The sequence below is a fragment of the Apostichopus japonicus genome, chromosome 20, assembly GCF_037975245.1.
Source record: "Apostichopus japonicus isolate 1M-3 chromosome 20, ASM3797524v1, whole genome shotgun sequence".
Classification (NCBI taxonomy): Eukaryota; Metazoa; Echinodermata; class Holothuroidea; order Aspidochirotida; family Stichopodidae; genus Apostichopus; species Apostichopus japonicus.
In genome coordinates, this window is record NC_092580.1 from 5,565,695 (window position 1) to 5,588,217 (window position 22,523).

The following is a 22,523-nucleotide window of genomic DNA, read 5'->3' on the forward strand; positions in this document are numbered from 1 at the left end:
TGTAGATGTCAACAAAACTAGGAGTCGTAATTAAAAATGGTCTTACTCCTCTTTCTTTTACAGGGATTGATGATGAAGCAACGTGAAATAGAGCTGGGTTTATCACCGACCAATATGACGTAGAATTTAGGATTAGTTGATGCTGATATTGGGTTAGGATTTAGGTCATCAGTCGAGATGTCGTGGGAGGGTTTTTGCTACAGAAATAAGGTCAAAAGTTGTGTCAGCTTTAATCTGATAGCTTAATGTCACAAAATAGAGCAAAAATGTTTAACAAATGATTCAATATATTCATGATTGGACATTGCACTGTTGCACATGTTAATAGTTAAATTAAAAACACAAAATTACTATGTTGGCAAGACAAATTCATTATTCATAATCGTTTCATACATCCATCTTAAAACATACATCAACGATTACTTTGGGGGTAATTTTAGTTTGATACGTGGTATTCCAAGAAAATTATTCAAGATATCAGCTTTAAATATGTTAAATCTCTGGATTGTTCCTTTAAGGCTAGATTACTGATGTCAGCTCCTCAGTGTGGCCTAAATGGTAATGTTATTCCATTGCTGTATCAATTCTCAACCAAAATATCTTCTTTCAACTTCAAATAAACAATAAAGCACCTTTGAAGGACACACACCAATTGTCCTTGATAAATTTGTACTGCACTGTAAAGTTGTTCAGCTGCTTTTATTAACGAGTCTCTAATGTTTAACAGGTAATTTCTCAAAAATTTTAAAGGTGTAATGTAGAAATTATTAGTACTTATTGATAGTCTGCAACATATCAAAATAAATATTGTACCTAAATACATCTTTAAAAGCAAATACAATATTACCTCTAAGCACTATGAGATTATGTTCACCATTGAATGGATATTTTGACACAATTAAAAGATATACCATTATCACCAATGTGACTTGTCTTAAAGCATTCCCAAGCATTGTACTTATTTAATGACAGACTTCAAACTGTATTACTATCCTTGTAAATAAGTTTCTGGATATCAAATACAAGAGACAAGAATCCATCACCAAAAGAATGTTTTCTTTTGAGTTTTATGTGAGTTGTTTGGATAACCAACTAAAAATCAGTGTACACATCTATAATATAAACTCTGACCATAGGTCTCGATATATAAGCATTCTCAAAGTTGCCAGGGATATTAAGTCTATTTCAAAAATGCAACAAAAATCATTGTTTTTATTTAAAAAAATGCAGGTAAGAGGTAGGAAAAAGTTTACGTCTGTTTATTTCGCAATGGCCCCTATCTCAAGATAACAGCGTTTTGTCAATATTTATTGGCTTGATTGAATCATCCCGAGAAATAGATATTTTCTGTTGCTCAAGCCTAGAATAAACCCAATCAATTCAATCATGTTCATTTTTTAGCACAAATCCCTGAGTTTATAGAGTTTTACGAAAGATTCAGTTAAAATTTTCGGAAGTCATTCCATAAGAATATCAAAAAGATAATTTACGATCGTTTAAAGACTAATGTTGATTATAATGATTTTTCAATTTTCGAAGAAGTTGCAGTTGCTAGACGTAAGAGAAGGCGCTGAACGCACATGAAAGATATTAATATAAAACAACCAGTTAAAACAACTGTATCGGGCAGCGGTATTTTATCGCCCACCGTTCCATTTTGGATCATTTCTATCGCTTAACATTCAGTTTCCGAGGAACAACACTAAACCGGAAAACATTTCTGAAAAATAAAGCGTTTTATTTGACTGCTTAGAAATCACGTATCACTTGCAAATATAGGAGCAGACTATAGCACAGAATTGTTCATACTCCTAGAAAAAAGTAGTATACAAGTTAACGCCTCGCCAACTCTAAGAAGAACACATTGAACGCAACTGTGACATTTATCTCTCAAAGATTGATCTTCTATTCTTCATGGAATGCGCAAAGAAAAATCGAAGCAAAATCAGTTATCCAAACTTTCTTAAACACACGGCGATACACTGTGTCAGCATCCTTCCTATACCAATTTCTATGCACTGAAGTAGGAAGAATGACGTCATAAGACATCGACTGAAGCCACTCATCAAACTGGTGGCGCTTTGCTTGTACGGCAAGAAAGTACCAGCGCGAAGTACAAACACCATGCCTTTGACATAACTAAAGTGACAAAGTTGACATAAATCACTCCAAATGGTGATATCGTGTGCCGCATTTCGCCAAAAATGTGGCAGTGGACTGCAGCTTCACAGGTAATTCTTAAGAAGCGATAGTAGAAGCATTTACATAGGAATCTATGATCTAGTGAGTAGTGCTGTATTGTTATTCACTGGACCTTGGAAAGTTGGATGTAGGCTAGTTAGCCTACTGTAGGCCCCTAGGTCTAGACCAGCTATACGGCTGTCCTTTTGGATGCGAAATGACTTAGGCTAAGCCTAATGACAGCAATTATCACCACATCATTTTACTTAAAGCTTTATCTCTAACGATAGATCCACATGCCAGAATAACTGAAGATGACATTTACATAGTCTACTTTGCCCTTGACCTACTGAAGAGTAAGAATCTAACATAGGTTTGCCTAGGTCATAACGAAGCCTACAATATTTCAGTCTATTAATATATCTTCTAGAATTGTACAAATATTCAAACACATTTTCCATTTGCAACATATTCCCAACAATGTACAAGTTAGCGTGGCAAAAGGGTATAGGGCCTAAGCAGGGGACAAACTAAAACGAATGACCGAATGACAATCGACTTTGTACAGGGTTAATTATCATTTGCGAATGACAGGGAATGACACCGAATGACAACGAATGACACCGAATGACAACGAAGGACAGTATTGAGTGGAGATAGAATGATTAACGGAGTGGAGTAAATGCGGTTATTGGTTTTCTGCGCAAAAATGATTTGAGGAAAATCGCATATAATGTGGTTGCAGGGTTTTGGTGTAATTTACGGATAGAAACCACAGGGAAAGTTTTTGTGTGAGAATGTGCTTGAGTGCTGTGCTTTTTACCTCTGTAGATTTATATAGAAAGATAACTGAAGTCGTTTCAAGATTAAAGTATTGTTAGTTTCTAACAATTAATATCGGCAAAATGACGTTAAATTTACTTTTTAAAATCAGACTTACAATTTTGCTTACTAGAAAGTGCGTTTTTATCTTGTCCGTACTTTACTAGATCTAGATACCCACGAAGTCTGAACTGTGATATCCGGTGGAAGCAAATGTCTGTGCTGTCATTACTGTCATTCGTTTTAGTCAACGCATTTTTTTAGTGTGTACAACATATTGTCATTCGTTATGTGTAACGCAATTGTCATTCGTTTTAGTAACACCCCTAAGCAGTAAAGCAGGCTAAAGGCCTAGCCAGTAATCCGAGTCTTGAGGTAGGCTAGGCCAAAGCCTATAGCCAGGTATGTTCTGGATAGTAACTTTAATTACAGGCAATTTGCATAAATTTACTCAACTATGATTTAAAGGCCTAATGATATGCACTTACCATGTTTGGACAAAGCTTTGTAGGCAATACAACACTCAAGCCACTATTCTTGATAACATTCCATCTATTGATGACAATATGTGACTGAATGTAGATATGCATCAAACTGTTTGCACTCTCACTTCATAAGGTGGGATCTGTTATCCTGCATAATCTACTACCCACTTTGCATCATTAACATTTAACTGAAAACTGCATGCACAGACTAATATGGAAATATTACACAAAAGTAGGTGTGTGGAAAGGGGGAGCGGGGTGGAAGGTGAAGGGAGGGTTGCTTCTTCACTGCATTTTCCTGGGACAACTATGACACTATCTGAGTGGAGCACTAAAATAATACAAGCAAGAAAATGTTTGCTATATGCTTCTCTGATACCGGAAATGACACTTTCCAGACATTAAAAGTTGCATAAAGCACTCCACTTGCTCATAAGAGGCGAGAAAATGTTTCAAAGTTGGTTCTTATAAGTCAGGAGTATAGTACTTACTACTCTGATCTGGTCACCATAACATGTCTCTCTTGTGAAAAGTACACCTACTCTTTCGGAAAAATGGGTAAAATCAAATTCCGTTTTCAAAGTCGAATGGACAATGTATGTATGACGACTTATAAATGATCTGGCTCTTTGCCTCACTTTTCTCAAGGCTTCACCGCTTCAACACATGATTACTTTAATTATGTCCCATTGAGATACTTTTCTTGACTCACAGGCAAAATGTTTATCGATCCTTTCATACAGAATCTCATATAATCTTTGATACAGCAATCTTTTTTATTCTCGTATAGGCAAATAATATGGACAATAGATGTGCAATACAGTGTGTCAGTTGTGGGAAGCATGTCCTCTACCTTGCACACCATGTAGCCAGGCAACACCAGGTGAAGGAGAAAGGCCAAAGATTGCAGCTTAAGTTCTAGTGAGGACAAATGTAAGTAGCAAATGTTTGTGAAAAGTATCATATTCACACAATGTAAGAAGTAAAGTTCTAATATTTTGACAAGTAATATTACTGCCTTTTTTTATTAAGGAACTCACATTCTTCTTCCAATTTGAATGATAGCATCTAACTCTCTCCTTTTCTGCTCAATCAGCATGCAATTGTAGTAGCATCCTGTACTTCTGCCCTTAATCAAAAGTACTTTTATTCCAAGGTACTTTCAGATATAACCCTTCACGGTTCAAAAGGTCTCCTGTTAGAAATAACCCTTCACAGTTCACAAAGTCTCTCCTGTTAGATCTAAAGATGCAGTACTTTAAGTGGCTAGACCATGTTTCATATTGTGTGATGTGACTCCAGTCAGTCAGTAACTCTATTCCAGCTAGATCTGAAGATGTTCTAAGTGGTTAGACCATGTTTTGTGTTGTGTGATGTTACTCCAGTCAGTCAGTAACTTTTTTCGGCAGTGGGTAACTTTGATTTGTCCAGTGGAAAATCCTGGAAAAGTAAAGAAATTTCAGTTTCAACACTGATAATTATTGAAATCTTTGATAGCCAAGTACTGTAACAAATTTGTGTTGAGATAATACTAATAGTATGAAATGTTATAAAAAGGTGAAGCTAATATGTATAATCAAACCAGGTTTTGAGACTGAAGACTTTTATTAACTTGGAGATACTGTAGTGAGCTTGGTGTCTTGGTAGCACATGCAATAAAAATACTATTTTTGTGTCATAATATTTACTCACAGTACTTTTGTTAAATTTTGAAAGTAAATATTTTATCAAAATGCCACACTTTTGGACCCATAATGTATTGAATAACCCATCATGTAAGTTTCTAAGATAGTAACCATGTTTTAATTTATTTGTATCTTCACAGAGGAGCAATCCTATACTGTACAGTAGTTACTCAGATTTTGATGGCGACTAGAGTAAAGAATTTAAGTGATGACACACTCGAAGGAAAACCTGCAAAGATAGAAATAGATGGAAGTATGTTGAAATAAAGTATTCAGAGAATGAATTGTGACTTGAATTTATGGCATATTGCAGTGATTTTTTGATGGACAGGAGAGTTTGCAGCTAATCAATTCATTTTGCTGCCATCTTAAAGTGTTTAAATGATTACCTGCTTAAATATTGATATAGTACAACATGGTGGATACCAAATCAAATTCATCAGTTGCGCTGTTATGCCTTGGTTAAATATTTTGTAAAAAGTGTGATGTATGTTGACATAATTTTAAAATTCATCCTCAAAGCATAAAACATTGTTGAACTGATGTGTTTCAAATAGACATAAAATAGCAATGAATAATGAACTAAGTGACATGATTATAGCAAAGTATGGTCTGTGAAGGGGTGTGTCTCTTGTCTCAGGACTGATAGATGGAGACCTACGTAGACTCACAGATGGCTGGAGCAGTTAAGGATCAACTTACAAACAGTTCCAGTCTGAGAAAGTGAGTATGGTTTATTATCCTTGGTCAGATTGTAGGAATGAATGTCTCTGATATGGGTAGTCAGTCTGTCATTGTGCAAGCCAAGGATGAACCTTGCCATATCAGAGGCTGTAGAATGTTTGACAAGAGTGTCCTGTTCATCAGTAGTTTAATTACCTAGCCTTTTGGCCATATATTGTATGTCCAGTTAGACTCTGGCAGAAAACTCATTTGTGACATGATGAAAGTGGTCCTTCCAGAAATTGGTGAAGTAGAGGGGTTAGAAAGGGATTTTCATGACATCTGTAAAAGGGCAGACTGTGTCCTATGGATACTTGAATTATGTCTGCTATGAAATGATGTGTGTTTTGTGAGTCTCGAAAATTCAGGTTATGGAGGAATGACAGACCAAGTTCAGCATTCTCTTATTAATGATAGCCTATATAAATGTCAGGTACGCCTAAGCAGTTCTCACTGGTCAGAGGTTGAGCACTGGTGCATAAGTTGATGATAATTTTGGTTTGTAACCTAAAATATCCCCATCATCCACTCTCAGGCTGAATTTACTCATTCATGTTCTTGTTTGATGATTTGTACATCTTTGGTTGTGGCTATGTGCATGCAGGCATTTCTGATTATTTTTTCATACAGACTATATGTGTGAGCTAACATTGGCTATGCTTGTCCAGTCAGGCTGTGAATCGGAATTCCTGTTCATGGGTCAATTATACTATCTTTCACTTGCATCATTTCAGGAAAGCAGGAATTGTTGCTTGCAGTGCTGAACTGTTTTTATCCAAGCTTACAGTGGCTTTTTTTATTAATGTTGAATGTATTTCTGTAATATTTTAATTTTTGTGGTTGTAATTTCATGTTTGTCCTGTAATTTTTAATTCTGTTCTCTTTCCTTTTTAGCTGTCATTTCCTTGCCCAACATGCTGTTACATTGGAAAAGCACTTTTATATATGGTTCATCATTGTTTATACAACTACAATCATGGCAATCTAATGTTTTACAAATATCTAAGTAAAATCACAACTTCAGTAGCAGTATCTCCAGGCCAGCCAATTTGAAGAAGTTCAGATTTACCATTTAAAAATTCATAAAATATAGTATTGACCCATGTGACCTAATTAATGTGATCTGAGCAACCAATAGTGAGGCATATAGCAAGGCTCTAGCCAGATTCACTTGTCCAAATCAAGTCCAAGTCAACATGTCCTGGGTCCAAGCCATGTCAGAATCAGAGTGAAGGCCGGAACAAGAAAATCAGAGTCGAGAATCCAGTTGAAACATAATTTTGATTTTTGTTGCTCACACCAACTTGGCTGGCCTGGATTTATTGCCATTGCTAATGTTGTTTGTGATTGTACTTAAATATTTGCAAATATTGGATTGCCATTATGTTATCGATAAGGCATGATAAGTATGGACAGTTTGTCCACTGCTTGTGACAATTAGGATTCAAAGACATTTTAAAACCCTTGACATAGTAGTGTTAATGAAGCAGTCTATGAGTCATGTATAACAAGTTTTCCCTGTCATATTGTATGGGAGGGGGCAGAAGAGAGTAAAGGAGGCTATTGGGGAATGGTGGGTACGGGTGTGGAGGAGGGGTAGGGAGAGATTAAACTTTGGAACAGGATGACTCCCAGAAAAGTTGTCCATAGCTGTTTAAAACTATGAATGCATCATTATAATCTCAAACCTTGTTTATTTTCAGTGTGATAATCACCATGCAAAGCTCAAAGATCATCATTCAAGGGACTTGTGCGAAGAGACCAGCAAGAAAGTTAAAATCCTAGATTAGAGGTGAGAGGTTTGATAAGACATAGTGAAGTCTGCATGTTTTTGTGTGATTATGTGTGTGTGTATGTCTTATAATGGAATCTTGGGTTATATAGTTAAATGAGCCAATATGCCATGTTATGTTGGATACCATAAATTAATTATGAATTAAGTTTTCAATATATATACAACTATAAAGTAGGTAAAATTTCATCAAGCATGGAATGTGCTGCTGTACAACATAAATTGACCTTACCAAAATTTGTAAACTTTATTATAACTCAATTTTATGGACCAATAAAAGATTTCTACATGCCAATAATTGGGTGAATGTTTTGTTACATTTCATAAAGTTGTATTTGTGTTGTGTGGATCATTCCATTCTAATGCCAATTAGTCCAAAAACATAACATTGACTGTTACATTTAATAATTGTGGGTTTTTTAACCAAATTTTTTTGGTTGATTACTGTAGATGTTAACATGTACCAGTGAGAAATTATCATATTGGACAATATTTTACCATTTTGTTAAATTTGCTTAACTAGAATGTTAATTCCTGTATGGCTATAACATTATTTTATTTTTTCCATTTGGATTGAACTCATGTAAATATGATTATTATCATTACTTTATCAACAATGCAGATTTGAACAATTTGCACTTTTTAGTAAAAGTTAATTAATAACAACTTTTGTGACTAATAGCTCATTTTTGGCAAGGAAGTCATTTCTATTGGTGGTTGATCATATGCAAACTCATCCCTTACTAATTTAATTATGTGATTAATTGTTGGTAAACAATGAAAAGTTCACACTAACTATCATTTCATGCGAAATAATGATCAGTAGTGCAAGCAAGCCATGATATTTCTACCGGTCTAGATTGTCATTACATATTTTTCTTTTATATAGACAAAATGATTGATGCCAAAGATATAAACACAGTAGTTATGATGCTGAAGAAGGAGAAAACACCATACATCAGTGAGTTGTATTGTCTTGAAACAATTGATTGGCTCCTTGTTAATTACTTCCCATACTGGAGGCAACTAAAACCTATGCAATCTTGTTGGTGTCTAGGTGTGTATGTGACAATGAGCTTGTGAACAAAATATCTCTACAAAATGCATACTAGAGTGATACCATACTTGGTTAATAAGTTGGGAAGTTGGTGATCCCTATTGTTTTGGTGCACAACTCATGAATATTAGTGATTGGGCTTGGTTTACTGAGGCCTATAACAAATAGCTTTGGCCATGTTAGTTTGCATTTCCAATTTTTAGTGCTAATCTATTGGTATCTCAGTATCTGCCTTCTACTTTAATCTTGTCCCACTAAACATCTATAATATGAGGTGTGATAGGGAGGGGGAGGGGTGGATTGGATAACATGGGTGGGAGGAGGGAAGGTAAGAAAGGGTGGACCATTGCACTTTTCCCCAAAACATTCAGTTTTGTTTCTCTGATTCACTTTATGCAGATACCATAATTTCAGAGCCAAACACATGGCTAAATCTGGGAAATAAGCTATGGACACCCCTCCCCTCAGACCCCTGCCCCTTATTCAGACATCAAGGCTGTATGCAGCTATTTGTGTGATCCATCATGCTTTGTGGGCCACTGATGTACTCATCAAGTGAGAAGATTCAAATTTGGCCACCCCACTTTCCAAACCCACTGCTGATGCCATCATGAGGTGATCCAAGAAACTTTCATTCATGAAACTACACAAAATCTATAAACATGAACATGAACAATTACCAGCAAGAGTCTAATCATGGATAGTACCATATTGACATTTAAGTCTAGCTAGTTTTCCTTGTTGAAAACAATTCTCCTCTCTTTATGACCCTCCCATTTAGTAGGGCAGCTGAAAGGGCTGTCAGCTGGGGCAGGTCTCACCCAGCCTGCCCAGGGCCACGAGGTGAGTGCCCATACAAAGATTACACAAGTGGATAAAATGCTCTTTTTCTTGGTGTGATCCTAATGAAGGAAAAGATTGATGAATTCAAAATAAAATTTAAAAAAATTGAACCCCAAAATGACATGTTTGTTGGGCAGTACGAATGCATATATTCCATTATATTTTACTAACTAAACTGATTGAAAAAGAACATTTTTCCTCTCTGCATGCAAATTATTATTTTTATTTCGTCTAAGGTTAACTTCTAGCTAGGCTGACTCCTACTGGCTCCTGCTCAACTTGGTGTGTCTAAATTTCACCACATGGTAGAGCAAAGAAATACCATCATTAATGCATACAATTCAGCCATTACATCTTAAAAATGAAAATAGTGTTATTGAACTAAAATGTTACAAAATAACTTACTTATATGATAAATATTAATTATCCTTCCTGAGTGGATGAGATTGCAAGTCTCAGCTCGACACATGGTCCTTGTCATTGATGGAATGTGTACATGAGTACAGGTGATATTTGATATTAGAAAAGTAGGTTTGAAAAGTTTGGTTTGTCCTATTGCTGTTGTCTATCAGGTGCCTGGATGACTCTGATGAACTAGCTGAGAGTAGTGACCTTAGAGGGGAGCATTGGTTTAATTCCTTTAAGTTGCTGATGTGTTTACAAGTCGCTGCTCATCACCTGATTGGTTGTTGGCATTGATGGCATATGTTCATGAGTTGCCAAGGCCTGTGCCATTTAAGTTAATTTTTCATGCGGAACATTGTCCTTATTTACAGCTTTTTATATCTAAACAATGAAATTAAAACTTCATTGTTACTTCAGATTTATGCATGTCGATGACCCACATTTGACCTTCATCACTTCTCAGCAATAAAGTGCCTGTCCCGAACATATGATATTCCACTCTAAATTTGCTAAACATGACATTTTGTCACTAATATCTGAGAGTTAATCCTAATATTTGAATATTCATAACAGCATCTGTACTTTTAAAAGTACACATTGGATAGATGTGAGGAGGCAAACTGTTAAGTATGTATGTGGGAATTTGAAAGGATTTCTACTTGGAGGCACACTGGTAGTGTGCAAACTGGTAGTGGGACAAAATGACCTGTTATCTTCTCAAACTGCCAAAATCTTGATGAATAAAAGCATAGTATAGAAGCTTCTACTTCTTAAATGCATTTTCATATATTTTGATAATTACTTTCAAGAAAATGTAACAGTAACTTCAGTCCCATACAGAAACTAGAATTTCTTCACACATTTACTGTACAAAAAAATGTTTGAATATTCAAAGCTAATTGTTGAGTGCATATTCCAGTTGGTCATGGTGAGTCACTCTAGAGATCACAATTTTGTTTTGAGGTACTGATCAAGTTAGGTCTCAGGGTTGTTGATTTTTTTAATTTTTTTATAAAAATCAAAAAAATCGGATTTTTTTGATTTAAATCAGATTTTTTTTATTTAAATCGGATTTTTTTGATTTTTTTAAAACCACATTTCAGTTGGACCCCATTATTGCCTACATTATCACATATATGCACCCATATCCACCCAGATCATTATATCCCCACATTGGGGATATTATGGTGTTGATCACTTTCAATTTGACCACATGTGACCCACTGCAGTGGCCATTTAATTCATCCAATTTGAACAAAACAAATGAGAGCAACGTATGGTGGTACCAAAAGTTGGTGGTGATCTCATATAGTTCCTGATATTCTCCCATTTGGCTTTTAAACACACTGTGATTGCTATGATGTGGGGATATACGTTGGCGGTTTAACGCCAGCTGATGTCTAGTTTTAATATATAAGCCTTATAGGCCTATAATATATTCAGAATACTTTGCAGGCTAATTAAACCTGGGCCCTGGGCCTCAATCAATTTCCCATTGAACACACATGACCTAAGGCAACTGCAAGTCTAAGAATACCAATTCCAGTCATTCACTTGGGGAGCTTGTTTGTGCAAGCACTGTGGGCCTAACACTTCATAGTTTATCCATCAATATACACAGGAAATACATTCTGGTCCACTCCACTAGTGATAATTGGAGATTACACTAACACCTATTGTATTCTGGGGTGTTGTTTGAGCACTTGACTTATGAATTGAAGTGTCATGACTCATGCCTAAGACACCTTGTCCATTGGGCCTATTGATTGTGCCATGGATGGAGGTACCTCCATAATTGTACACAGATCACATAGTGACCACTAGTCATCCAGTGAGCTCATTGCACTATATCATAATCACATGGACATAGCAGAACATTGCCAAGCCTTAGTCTTATCATATCTCAGCTAGAACACACCTAAATACAGTATGTCTGGTAGGAAACAGGATGCCATTTGGCATCATTTCAAGAAAATACCATCCAATACCATGACTGGGTGCCGTGCGAAGTGTAACAACTGTGGGCATGAATTGCAAGGTCTTGTGAAGAGGATGAAAATTCACTACAACAAGTGCTCAGGGAAGGAAGATGAAGGTGGTGCAAGTACTTCAACGCCTGCTCATGGGGATACAACTGGATACAATGAAAGGAATGGTCACCTCCTGTCTATCACCACTGAGTTGTGCCGCAACAAAACCAACCATGCAATACATCACTCAATATATCATATGCATGCATACAACTTTCATGGCATCAAAATATAGCAAACTACATTCCTGATTTTGTAGGGTTTAGCTACAAATTCCAGCGTAATGAGTATGGAAATTTAGTGTGTGAACGAACTACAGTGTACAGTATGTCTGGTTCAAGTAATCTAGGCCTAGTAATTCTGGTACCACAGAGACTGGAAATAATGAGGGGGGTAGCCTGAATGTCTTACAATAAATTATTGTGTGTACTCTAATATAGAATTGGTGATTTGCAATGATTTCAAGCAACTATTCACATAAAAAATGGAAAAGTAGTAAAAGTGATTTAAATCAGTGATTTTTTTGAAAAAAATCATCTGATTTAAATCGCGATTTAAATCAGTGATTTTAATCAAGGTGATTTAAATCAAACAACCCTGTTAGGTCTATAAACAATTATCTCTACATTTGACAAATTTCACCATGATGTCTTTGTTGGTATTTCAACAAAACTAACAAGTTCATTTTAAGCAAAGTTCTGCAAAAGTTTATTAGCTGCAAAACCTTACTTTTAACATACAGCCGGCTGTTGTTCAACAGGTACTGATAGAGTGCTGCAATATTTCTGTACCTTTAAAGTAGGGGCTACCATGGACCATGATTTTTTCTAAACCAGCCCCTTTCTATTAACCTCAAAATAATTACTGAACGCAAATGAAAACTCCCATTTTATAAGGGTGTATTTCCACTCCAACCTGCTTTTAATCATTTAACCAATAACCCATTTGATTATAAATGAATTTGGAATCTACACTTGTGCAAAAGGAAATATCATCTGCCATTAGATAATCACTAGTTATGGCTGGTACTTATAGTGTCTATCTTTGGTGTGGAAGCTATAAATAATCAAAAGTTGCTGTGAGTCTTAACTACTCTGGATCATACCTTGCCACTTGGATTTGTTTTTAACAAATATTCATTTTGAGAGCAACATGTCTCTGATACAAAATGGAAAAAAAAATCAAACAAACCATATTAAAGAATTCTTTCTTTAAACTTTCTACCTATTATTATATTAAACAGTAGTAATTATTTCTTAAGCGGCAACTTATGGGACATCATCCAGTTTTGCTTCTGCTTTTAACTTACTGCTTTCAATGTCATTGCATGTGTATTGTTTTTATGATTTTAAATGTTTTGTGATGCTATCTCTCTTTTTTATGTAGTTTCATAATAAGATCACCCTACACCAGGACTGCCTCCATCATGTACAATCAGAGTGTGATAAGGAAGACTTTCAAGTGAGGTTCATCATTGATACTATTGGTAAGATGTTAAAAAAAAAATCAGCTAATGCCTTTTTAGGATATTCTGTATGAGTGGGAAATGATCCACAGCTTAAACTATAAAACTAACACTAAAAATTTCAACTTGAACGTTGGTCAAATTGCTTTTACTGACATTGGAGTACAGTAAGTTAAAGGTAGTCTGTATTGGCCCTAAATTTTTGCATGCTTAAATTGCTAGAAGTTTTCAAAAAGTACTGACCTTGAGGTCTTTACTTTCCAAACTGTTCTCATATTCTAAATGAACACACAAGATGACTGAATGTCCCAGTGAGGTAAATTGATTTAGTTCCAATATGGAAAGTACCGCCATTTACTGTTGCTCAATGGAATACTATTATGAATACAAAGCAATTTTTCTTCCTGCCACTGGGATTGGGGTGGGGTGGGGGGATGAGGGGGTCATGCCCAGTGTTTCTCTCATTTTGTCCTTTTGTGTGTGTGGGGGGATGGGGGTGTTAATTTAGAAGAGTTGGTCTTGATAACATTACTGTTTCATTATAATGGTTATACAGATGGAGGGATGGGGTGAGCAGAAAGAAGGGAGATTATTTAAGAACAAAATCACTTGTAGAACACCAACTGTGTATGGCCTTCTGTGATTGTTCCCAATCCGATATGTAATGCGGGAGTGTGGCTGTCCAAGTTTGAAGACATTGGACACAACATCAAAGAATTCTTCTATTTTCTTTCCCTGTATCAGAAAATCTTTTTCAATCCATTCCTTTTTTGACATCTTGACAGGAAGAGGAGTGTTTACAACAAAGGAAATCAGGCAAGGTGATTTCTAGCTAGAGTATAGAGGAGAAATAATTTCTCCTGAGGAGGCATCCAAAATAGCTAGAACCAAGGAAGATGGCAACACCTTCTTGTACTTTTATGAGAATGGTGGAACTATAGAATGGTAAGTTAAAATGTTTGCTTCCCATATTATGGTCTGTTAATGTTTATTTTTCTTTGACTATTCACAACATTAAGGATAACAATTTAAACTTTGAAATGCATATTTTGTTCTATAAATATTCACAAAATGGAGGGTTCGAATGTCACACTACTTGCTAATTTGTGAGTAGGATTTTATTATTACCAGGAGAAAATGAAAGGCACTACTATTTTTCATGGCGTAGCCTAAACTCCCTGAGAATATTCGCTGCGTATTTCTACAAATAAAACCTAGCCTACTTTCCAAAGATTTGTCTGATGGAGCGAGATATCACCTTTGAATTACACTGATTTTTCACCAGAAGTGGACTTGAAGCAAACGAGGGTGATGTCAGAGTTAAGCACTGACAACAAAGCGTTTTTTTTACCTTTCACAAACTACTGTATGTTTGCACCTTGGAATGAATAACTTGCAAATCAGGAATCATACTTGATGCTTAGGGTTGACTTTTGTGTGAAAAGAGACAACTTCAAATGTACATCAAAACATATGACTTGAATCAAATTCCTCCAGAATGTTACATTCATTTCCCTATTTAACCTGTCAAAAATTCATTTTGGCTTGTACTATCATATACAATTGGTGATCTGTCTATGTAGCTCTCTATACAGTGTGTCAACTTTTACAGTTGTTCAGTCCTGCTCCTTTGGTTTCATAGTCATTCTGAATTGTTTTTATAATCTTCAGTATTGATGCTACAGACACAGCCTGTGTTGCAAAGATGGTAAATGATGAGATTGGCAGGGAGGCCAATTCTGTTACGAAGAAACAAATACTTGAAGGAAGAGTCTGTCTCTGTTTGTTTGCCCTAAAAGACATAAAACATGGTCAAGAACTTCGGTATGACTATGGGCAAACAGATTTACCGTGGTGAAAGAAGGTAAGAAAGAAATTGCAAGGCATGAGTAAATATTTACTTCATTGTTAAACTTTAATAGGGTATGGAGAAACATGTTTAAGATAAATTCCAGTATACCCAGTATCTGAAGGAGATCGTTCACTGAATACCACCTGGCTGAGGATTCTGTCCGTTACAAACATCTTGGACATTCCTCCAAACAGATTGAATCTTTATTCATATAAGAGATGTGGGATTTGTACAAAATTGCTATGCCATGGTGATCAGTTTCTTACAGAACAAATCATGAGGGTGGGATGCAGGACATACATGAATGTATGAAGGAGTGAGCCCTTCTGGCTATCTGCTTAGCTGCTTCACTTTACTTTGGCAAATCTGCCTTAAAACATCGAAAAGACCGTTTAGCTCAGAACGATAAGATAAGTATTGAGAAATGTACAAGACCCTAGGAATGAATATAAACATCAAGTATGGTGGGGGGGGGGGGGTGGGGCACTCTGAGCAAAGATGTGTTCAGCTTTGTGTAAAGAAGGAAGGTGTACTCTGTGTACACTGAAGCAGCTTAAACTATAGTCTTAACAAGACTAAGTATGACAGAGGGTTTTAACCTTTCGCAGGGCTTCAATGATATCTCTAAATTTTTCAACCTCTAACTGTAGTAAGTGTTTCCTGAAGAAAGACCACCATTAGAAATCAATCAGCAAGGTAACAGAGAAAAGTATTTTAGTAAAATAAATAGAACTTGACAAGAAATGTTCTCATTGATTGTGGGATTCAAATGTTGGAAAAGCCGGGGCAATAACATACCTGAATAATATACCCTAAACAAGAGCTTACAGTAACCACTTGAAAGTATTCTACAGAATGTAGTTTTGGCTTTCAAAGTGTAATTGATCAAGCATTAGCTTACATACTACATAAGAAAGGCCAACTGGAAATCTTTACTATCCAAACTGTTCTCATATATTCTACATGAACACATAAGGTGATTGAATGTCCCATTGAGGTAAATTTATCAAGTTTAAAAAAGGAAAGTACCTCCATTTATTGTTGCTCAATGGAGTGCTATTATCAAGACAATCCAATTTTCTGTCCTGCCACCTGTGGGGAGGGGTGGGGGTGAGGGGGGTTGGATCATGCCCAGTGTCTGTCTCATATTTTGTAATATGTATAGTACCAGGGTAATGCAGAGTACTGTTGAAACTGCTTTATGGAACTTTATGACACTTTCCTTTTCTGGGGGGGGGGGGGGTGGGAGAGTTGGTCTTGATAACATTACTGTATCATTATAATGGTTGTACAGATGGAGGGATGGTGGTGAGCAGAAAGAAGGAGATTATTTAAGAATGGAATCATTGCAGAACATCAACTTTGTATGGTATTCTGTGATTGTTCCCAATCCGATATGGTATGGGGGAGTGGGGCTGTCCAAGGTTGAAGATATTGAATGCAACATCAAAGAATTCTTCTATTTTCTTTCCCTGTTCAACCCATTTCTTTTTTAAGGTCTTGACAGGAAGGGAAGTGTTTGCAACAAAGGAAATCAGGCAAGGTGATTTCTTGCTAGAATAAAGAGGAGAACTCATTTCTCCTGAGGAGGCATCCATTAAGCTAGAACCAAGGAAGCTGGCAACACCGCCATGTACTTGTATGAGAATGGTGGAATTATTGAATGGTAAGTTAAAATGTTTGCTTCCCATATTATGGTCTGTATATGTTTAATTTTTTTATGGCTATTCACAAAATCAAAGATAACAATTTAAAATATGCATATTTATTTTTCTATAAATACTCACAACATCCAGGGTTCAAATTTTGACTATATCAATCACTAATTTGTGAGAAGGATGTTATTATTGCCAGGAGAAAATGAAAGGCACTAGTAATTTTTGGGGAGTAACCTAACTTCCCCTAGAATTTTAGGTACACATTTCTACCAATAAAAGTCTCCTTTCAGAAGATTTGTCAGATGGAGGGAGGGAGGGAGGGGTGGGGAAGGACTCAGGGTAGCATGACCAGAGGTTGATATTTAATGTTTTGTGGAATGTGGAAGAGAGGGAGGAACTTTTTCTAGAGGTAGGGAGTGGCTGGCACAAAGCAATACACTAAGTTAAGTGCAGAAAATCTAGCCTAAACATTTGTTTTAAAAGAAAAAACAATTTTTTTTTTTATGAAAAAAAAAAAAATGCATAGCCATGCTTACAAGTTTTACATGTAGTCACCTGGAAGTGGATCGTGGAGCTAAGAATAATAAATTGGGAAGAGGGGAGGACTGGGGAGAGAGGGATGGGTGTTTATAAGGTAGGGACAAGGGAGTGCTGGCACCATATGCCAACCAAATTTTGCTTAACACTGCACTCAGTCAAATGGGAGAAGCCAGCCTATTCACATGTTGAAAAAAGTAAAATTTGCATAGACTTGTGTACAACTTTGGATGTAGTGATCTGGCAGTGGATGCTAGCCTAATATACTGAGGAAGAGGGGGTGAGCAAGGACTGGGTGGGCAACAGGAAATTAAAGAAGTATTGATATGGAGTCATTTGAAAGTTTGTCCAAACCAGCTAGCAAGTAAGTGTTGTAATCAGGGAGTTGTTATGGAACTTAACAACTCCCAGGTGTAAACACTGGAGGATTACTTCAGCATGGTACTCTCAGGGGGGGGGGGTTGCATGGTACTCTCATGGGGGGATGTATATAAGGCATGTCAAGTTTTGTAGGCCTAGACTGAATCCACAGCATTTGTTTTTCAAGAGAAGACTAAGAAGTAGGATTCAGTATGAAGATACAAAGTTTGCAAAGTTCCCTCTATTTGGTGGAAACTAATTAGCTATCCCACTGGAAGTCTAAGTAAAACCATAAAAAAAAAAAAAAAAAAAGGCATGAAGAAAACTGCCCAAAGCTTCAAGTTTCCTTCGTTATTTTGCAGATAAGAATTTATGGAAATTATTAAAAATAAGAAAACTTTTGAACTGTTCTAGTCCTACCAGGATTTGGACCCTAAACCAAGACCCAGAGAATTATAAAATTTATAATTTGAAGAAGTGTAAATATCACCTTTCATGGGATTAATAGTAAGGTACAAAACCGTGAGATTCGGTAAGAATATATACTTATATATACTTAAAGTTAACAGCAAAATAGTTAACAGCAAAATAGTTCAATCTACTTGCTTCTGAACTAAACAGTGAGGGTGGTGTCTTAATTTAACAAATTGTAATGGAAGTTGTCAATACTTGGTCAACTATTTACAAGCTAATAGTGGCCAAACATGATGTGGTAGGAATTAGAAAATATGCAATGAAATATAAGCAAGACATTTTTTGTACAGAAATACATGAATTTAAAACAACCTTCAAGAACATCAGCAAAACCACCAATATGTGCTAGAAATGAAATAATGGTCACTTATGCTCTTTGCCTCAAATTATTATTCTGTAGCACAAATTTTTTAGAACCATTTGTCGTGAATTAATCTTTCTTTTCTAAAAACGATAAATAAAAGGTGTTACTGTAAGTTAAATGATAACAAAGGAATGTATGATCTTATATTTCTCAAGTTTATTTTCCTTTAATAATGTTGAAATCAAATATTACAAAACGATATAATGCATTGTATGAAATATTACAAATCTTGGTCCCTGGCACCAAATGTTCCTATTTTGTCCCATCAATCCTCGTCTACCCCTCCCTACCCCCACCCCATTCACTATGTACTCATCTAGTAACCTTTGTTATTTACATAAACAGATTAAGAGGGAAATATTCTAAATCTGTTGCATGATATGGATAAAATTGGAAGTAAATAGTTAATAGTCATCTCTGTGATTTCTTCCTCAAAAGAAAGAACTATTTCACACATTTTTGTAGAAAAATAACTATTAAAAAGTTTACTTTTGATAATTATAACATAGGATTGCAAAATAATATTTATCTGTGAAGTTAAGATTTCCCTCTACCAGAGAAAAACAGAACACTGTTTAAAACATAAAAATGACAAAATGTAAAAAAAAAACAAAAAAAATCTTGCTATTGTTCGAGATCTCGAACGTAACATACATCGTATTGCATCTTGCTCATGTCCAGATGTTTAAAGGAGCATTTTGAGGAAAAGTTTAACATAACTTCTGCCCTGTCAAGATACTAAAATCCCATGCCAATGAAGATCGTTAATTTCACTAGAAAACTTAAACTAAAATAATGTATTCCAAGTGGAACAATTTCAAACATGATCAATGTGATTTCTGTGCTTAAAATATGAAAAGTATTTGAGTGTTAAATATTGAAGATTAATGGATTTGTTAACCACTTTAACCACTGTCGGCTTGATTAAATTTACAATTAAACGCATAAAGCTTCTGTAATTGCTTCAAGAAAGTTGTTGTTTTTGGTTGAAAGCAATTTATTCCTTTCCTCCCATGTTGTAAGTCCTATTCATATAGGGTAAAATGAATTGGTTTGTTTACGAGGTAAACACCCCCCCCCTACCCCAATACAAACACATTGATACAAATATGTAGCTAACCTGTTGCATTATTGTTCAAGTTTTTATTAAGTTTTTTTGAAACACACTTAGAAGTGAAAATACAAGGAACTCTTTTTCTGATACAACAAATTTGTTACCATTGAAGAACAGAAAGTAAAACACAAAGTGTGTAATGTAGTCTAAGAAGTAAAAAATATTAACTTTGTAACACAAAAGAAAAAAAAACTTTATGAATGTTGGTCCATCAAATGTAATACAAACTATTCCTGTGTAAATAAAAAAAATATCTACAATGGCAGAAAAGGAGACAAAAGTCCTCCAAGCAATTCTGGGATACATTTAAATATTGCAAAATTATGAGGAGATATCAGAAATGGAAAAGTTATCATGTGTGACACATTGATTTTTAATTTTGGGGAGAACATGAATAGCCCATTAACCTTAAATAAATATAAAGAAAATACTTTCTTTTCCAAATTCTGAAAAAAATAGCCATCTTAATGAGCACTCGATCCATAACTTTTTTGGATTTTATACAAACCAATGACCTTTAGTTTTGACCTTTAGTTTTACAAACTCATTGTAATGAGTGACCATTTAGCAGTACATGTAATTATCCAGCAATGAGCTATTTCATAGACCCATTGTAATTAATGACCATTTAGCAGTATGTGTAATTATCCAGCAATGAGCTACTGTATTTAATAGACCCCATTGTAATGAGTAAACCATTTAGCAGTATGTGTTTTCTATTGTCTATTATCTATTGTTGTTACGTTGCAAGACAATATTACAACTGTATTATTCATTATGAGAATTTAATTCATGTTATAACCAAGCTCTGCCTGTATGAATTTCAATATGTTGAACAATCAATACCTTGTTTTGTGCACATTGGGACAATCATTATTAACTTTTGCATATGAACCTCATTTTCATCTTTCTTTCTTCAATTTTTTTCAATAGTTTGAAATCAATAATCCAGCTTTTTGCCTGCAAACGGTCCAATAGTGTGATACAAACTTTTCTTGCAAAGCAAATACTGCAAAAGCAAATACCAAAGAAGCAGCTTGTGTCTCCAACATGGCTAAAAACTCATTGGATATATTTCCCTTGATGTTAGTGATCAAACTTTTTTGTTGCCAATTAATTTATAAGAAGTATTTGAAATTTCCTGATACAGAAAAAAAAGAGTTGGAACACAAAGATATATGTTGTTTCACTGATCAAATTTACTTTGCCATCAACTATATCAGAGTAACTGTGGTAAATATGCTAATGGCCGTCACAATGTGACAACGAAAAACATCTCACCTTTAAATAAAAGACCTGGTGTCATCCCACGACAAAATAGTTAACGAGAATTACCATTAATGTATATCAGCTGGAATTTAGGTACACTTACTTAACTTAATCAAAACTGTTTCAAACTGTATAAATGACAATTAACTCTACAGGGTGATAAATATTTGTAAATAGATCATTTCTTAACAAGACTGCAATTCTACGATGATTGGATGAGTACTGTCCTGAACAAACTAAACGTAGGTAAATGCCATGCTATGTATAATCCATTTTGAATTAGTTATTCATTCCAATCGTTCCAAGAATCCAGTGTTTGATAGGGGAACCATGCAACCCATATAATCCATTCTCTTCTTCACCAGGAAACACCGGCTAACATGAAACATTCTCAATCACATTCTTTAGGATTCACGTTATCGGCGGCCATATTTCTGGGATGTTTCCTGAGCAAACATTGGCAATAGATTTGTAAAGATGGTGGCTTTTCACCTCTGTACCCTTGAGTTGTATCAGACTGAATCTCACACTATTGGATGTTGAAATAATTGTATTTTTTACAAAGAGAGTACATTCTATTTAAATATTTTATGTATCTTCTTCATCGCTGTCTTGATTTCTGAAAAGTTTGGTCTGTCCTCTGGTTCTTTCCTCCAGCAGGCCTGGATCCATTCCCAGACGGCATCTGGACATTCCGGAGGCTGGTTCATCCGATAGCCTGAAATTGAGGAGAAGATAGGCTTATAACCATGACAACGACAAACTGGCACAGGCATCTAACGGTCGCTATGGTAGTGGTCAATAACGAGACATTTTAGGCATATTTCCAAGAATGTCAGACTTTTTTCTACATCATTTGTATCATTCATATATATATGTATCTAGCAGTAGTTAGTGTATCTAACGTAAATTCTTGAGGACGAAAATAAGGAAGCAGTTACAGCTTTACAAAAATTAACCCCCCCTCCACTCCCCCAAAGAATAATTCATTAACTGTCTGGTACAGCTTTGGAAACCCTCTATTATACCTACTGTGGCTTTCTTGTGTAACTATAGTAACCAACTGAGGACCACCTGGTGTAACTTTTGTTATCTATTATATATCATCTTTTAATTGTAATTTGAATTGTATACAGTGAGTACTATTATTTTCCAGTTCATCTGGCCAATATTCTTATTTTCCTTAAAGGGGGAGGGTAAGGTTAAGGTGACTTCATATTCCTCTCTCATTGTTTTTCAGTACTTACCGCCCTCTATTTTCTCTCTGGCCTCGTTGTTATTCATGCCGGGGTACAGAGTGCTACCTCTGGAGAATATCTCCCAGAGGAGTACTCCATAACTCCAGACATCAGAGAGCGACGTGTATCTTCCTGAAAGAGGATAGAGAGAGGACAAGCAGAACGGGTT

The 22,523-nt window shown here is 35.6% G+C and overlaps 2 protein-coding genes and 1 long non-coding RNA gene across 8 annotated transcripts in view; 2 read left to right on the forward strand and 1 right to left on the reverse strand.

The window, feature by feature from the left end:
• LOC139962118 (uncharacterized) overlaps positions 1–7,688 on the forward strand; it is a 29,310-nt gene extending 21,622 nt beyond the window's left edge. Inside the window, exons 18-22 of one of the 4 annotated variants that reach the window (XM_071962021.1) lie at positions 64–2,231; positions 4,279–4,421; positions 5,314–5,426; positions 5,814–5,896; positions 7,600–7,688. In XM_071962021.1, coding sequence (XP_071818122.1) covers positions 64–123 — 60 coding nt within the window. In that variant the 3' untranslated portion in view covers positions 124–2,231; positions 4,279–4,421; positions 5,314–5,426; positions 5,814–5,896; positions 7,600–7,688. The remainder of the gene's footprint in view (positions 1–63; positions 2,232–4,278; positions 4,422–5,313; positions 5,427–5,813; positions 5,897–7,599) is intronic. The other 3 variants (XM_071962019.1, XM_071962022.1, XM_071962020.1) reach the window with 3 other exon arrangements.
• Positions 7,689–9,423: 1,735 nt separating this feature from the next.
• On the forward strand, positions 9,424–22,499 carry LOC139962121 (uncharacterized). The gene is made up of 7 exons (XR_011791145.1): positions 9,424–9,588; positions 13,410–13,509; positions 14,274–14,433; positions 15,160–15,352; positions 16,838–17,006; positions 21,777–21,907; positions 22,357–22,499. It is a non-coding gene; the product is annotated as an uncharacterized lncRNA (long non-coding RNA).
• The window catches only part of LOC139962119 (tyrosine-protein kinase Fer-like), a 55,667-nt gene continuing 52,018 nt past the window's right edge, over positions 18,875–22,523 (reverse strand). For all 3 annotated transcript variants that reach the window (XM_071962023.1, XM_071962024.1, XM_071962025.1), the window contains exons 9-10: positions 22,364–22,486; positions 18,875–21,834 (exon numbers count right to left, since the gene is read on the reverse strand). In XM_071962023.1, the coding sequence (XP_071818124.1) occupies positions 21,692–21,834; positions 22,364–22,486 (266 nt within the window). In that variant the 3' untranslated portion in view covers positions 18,875–21,691. The remainder of the gene's footprint in view (positions 21,835–22,363; positions 22,487–22,523) is intronic.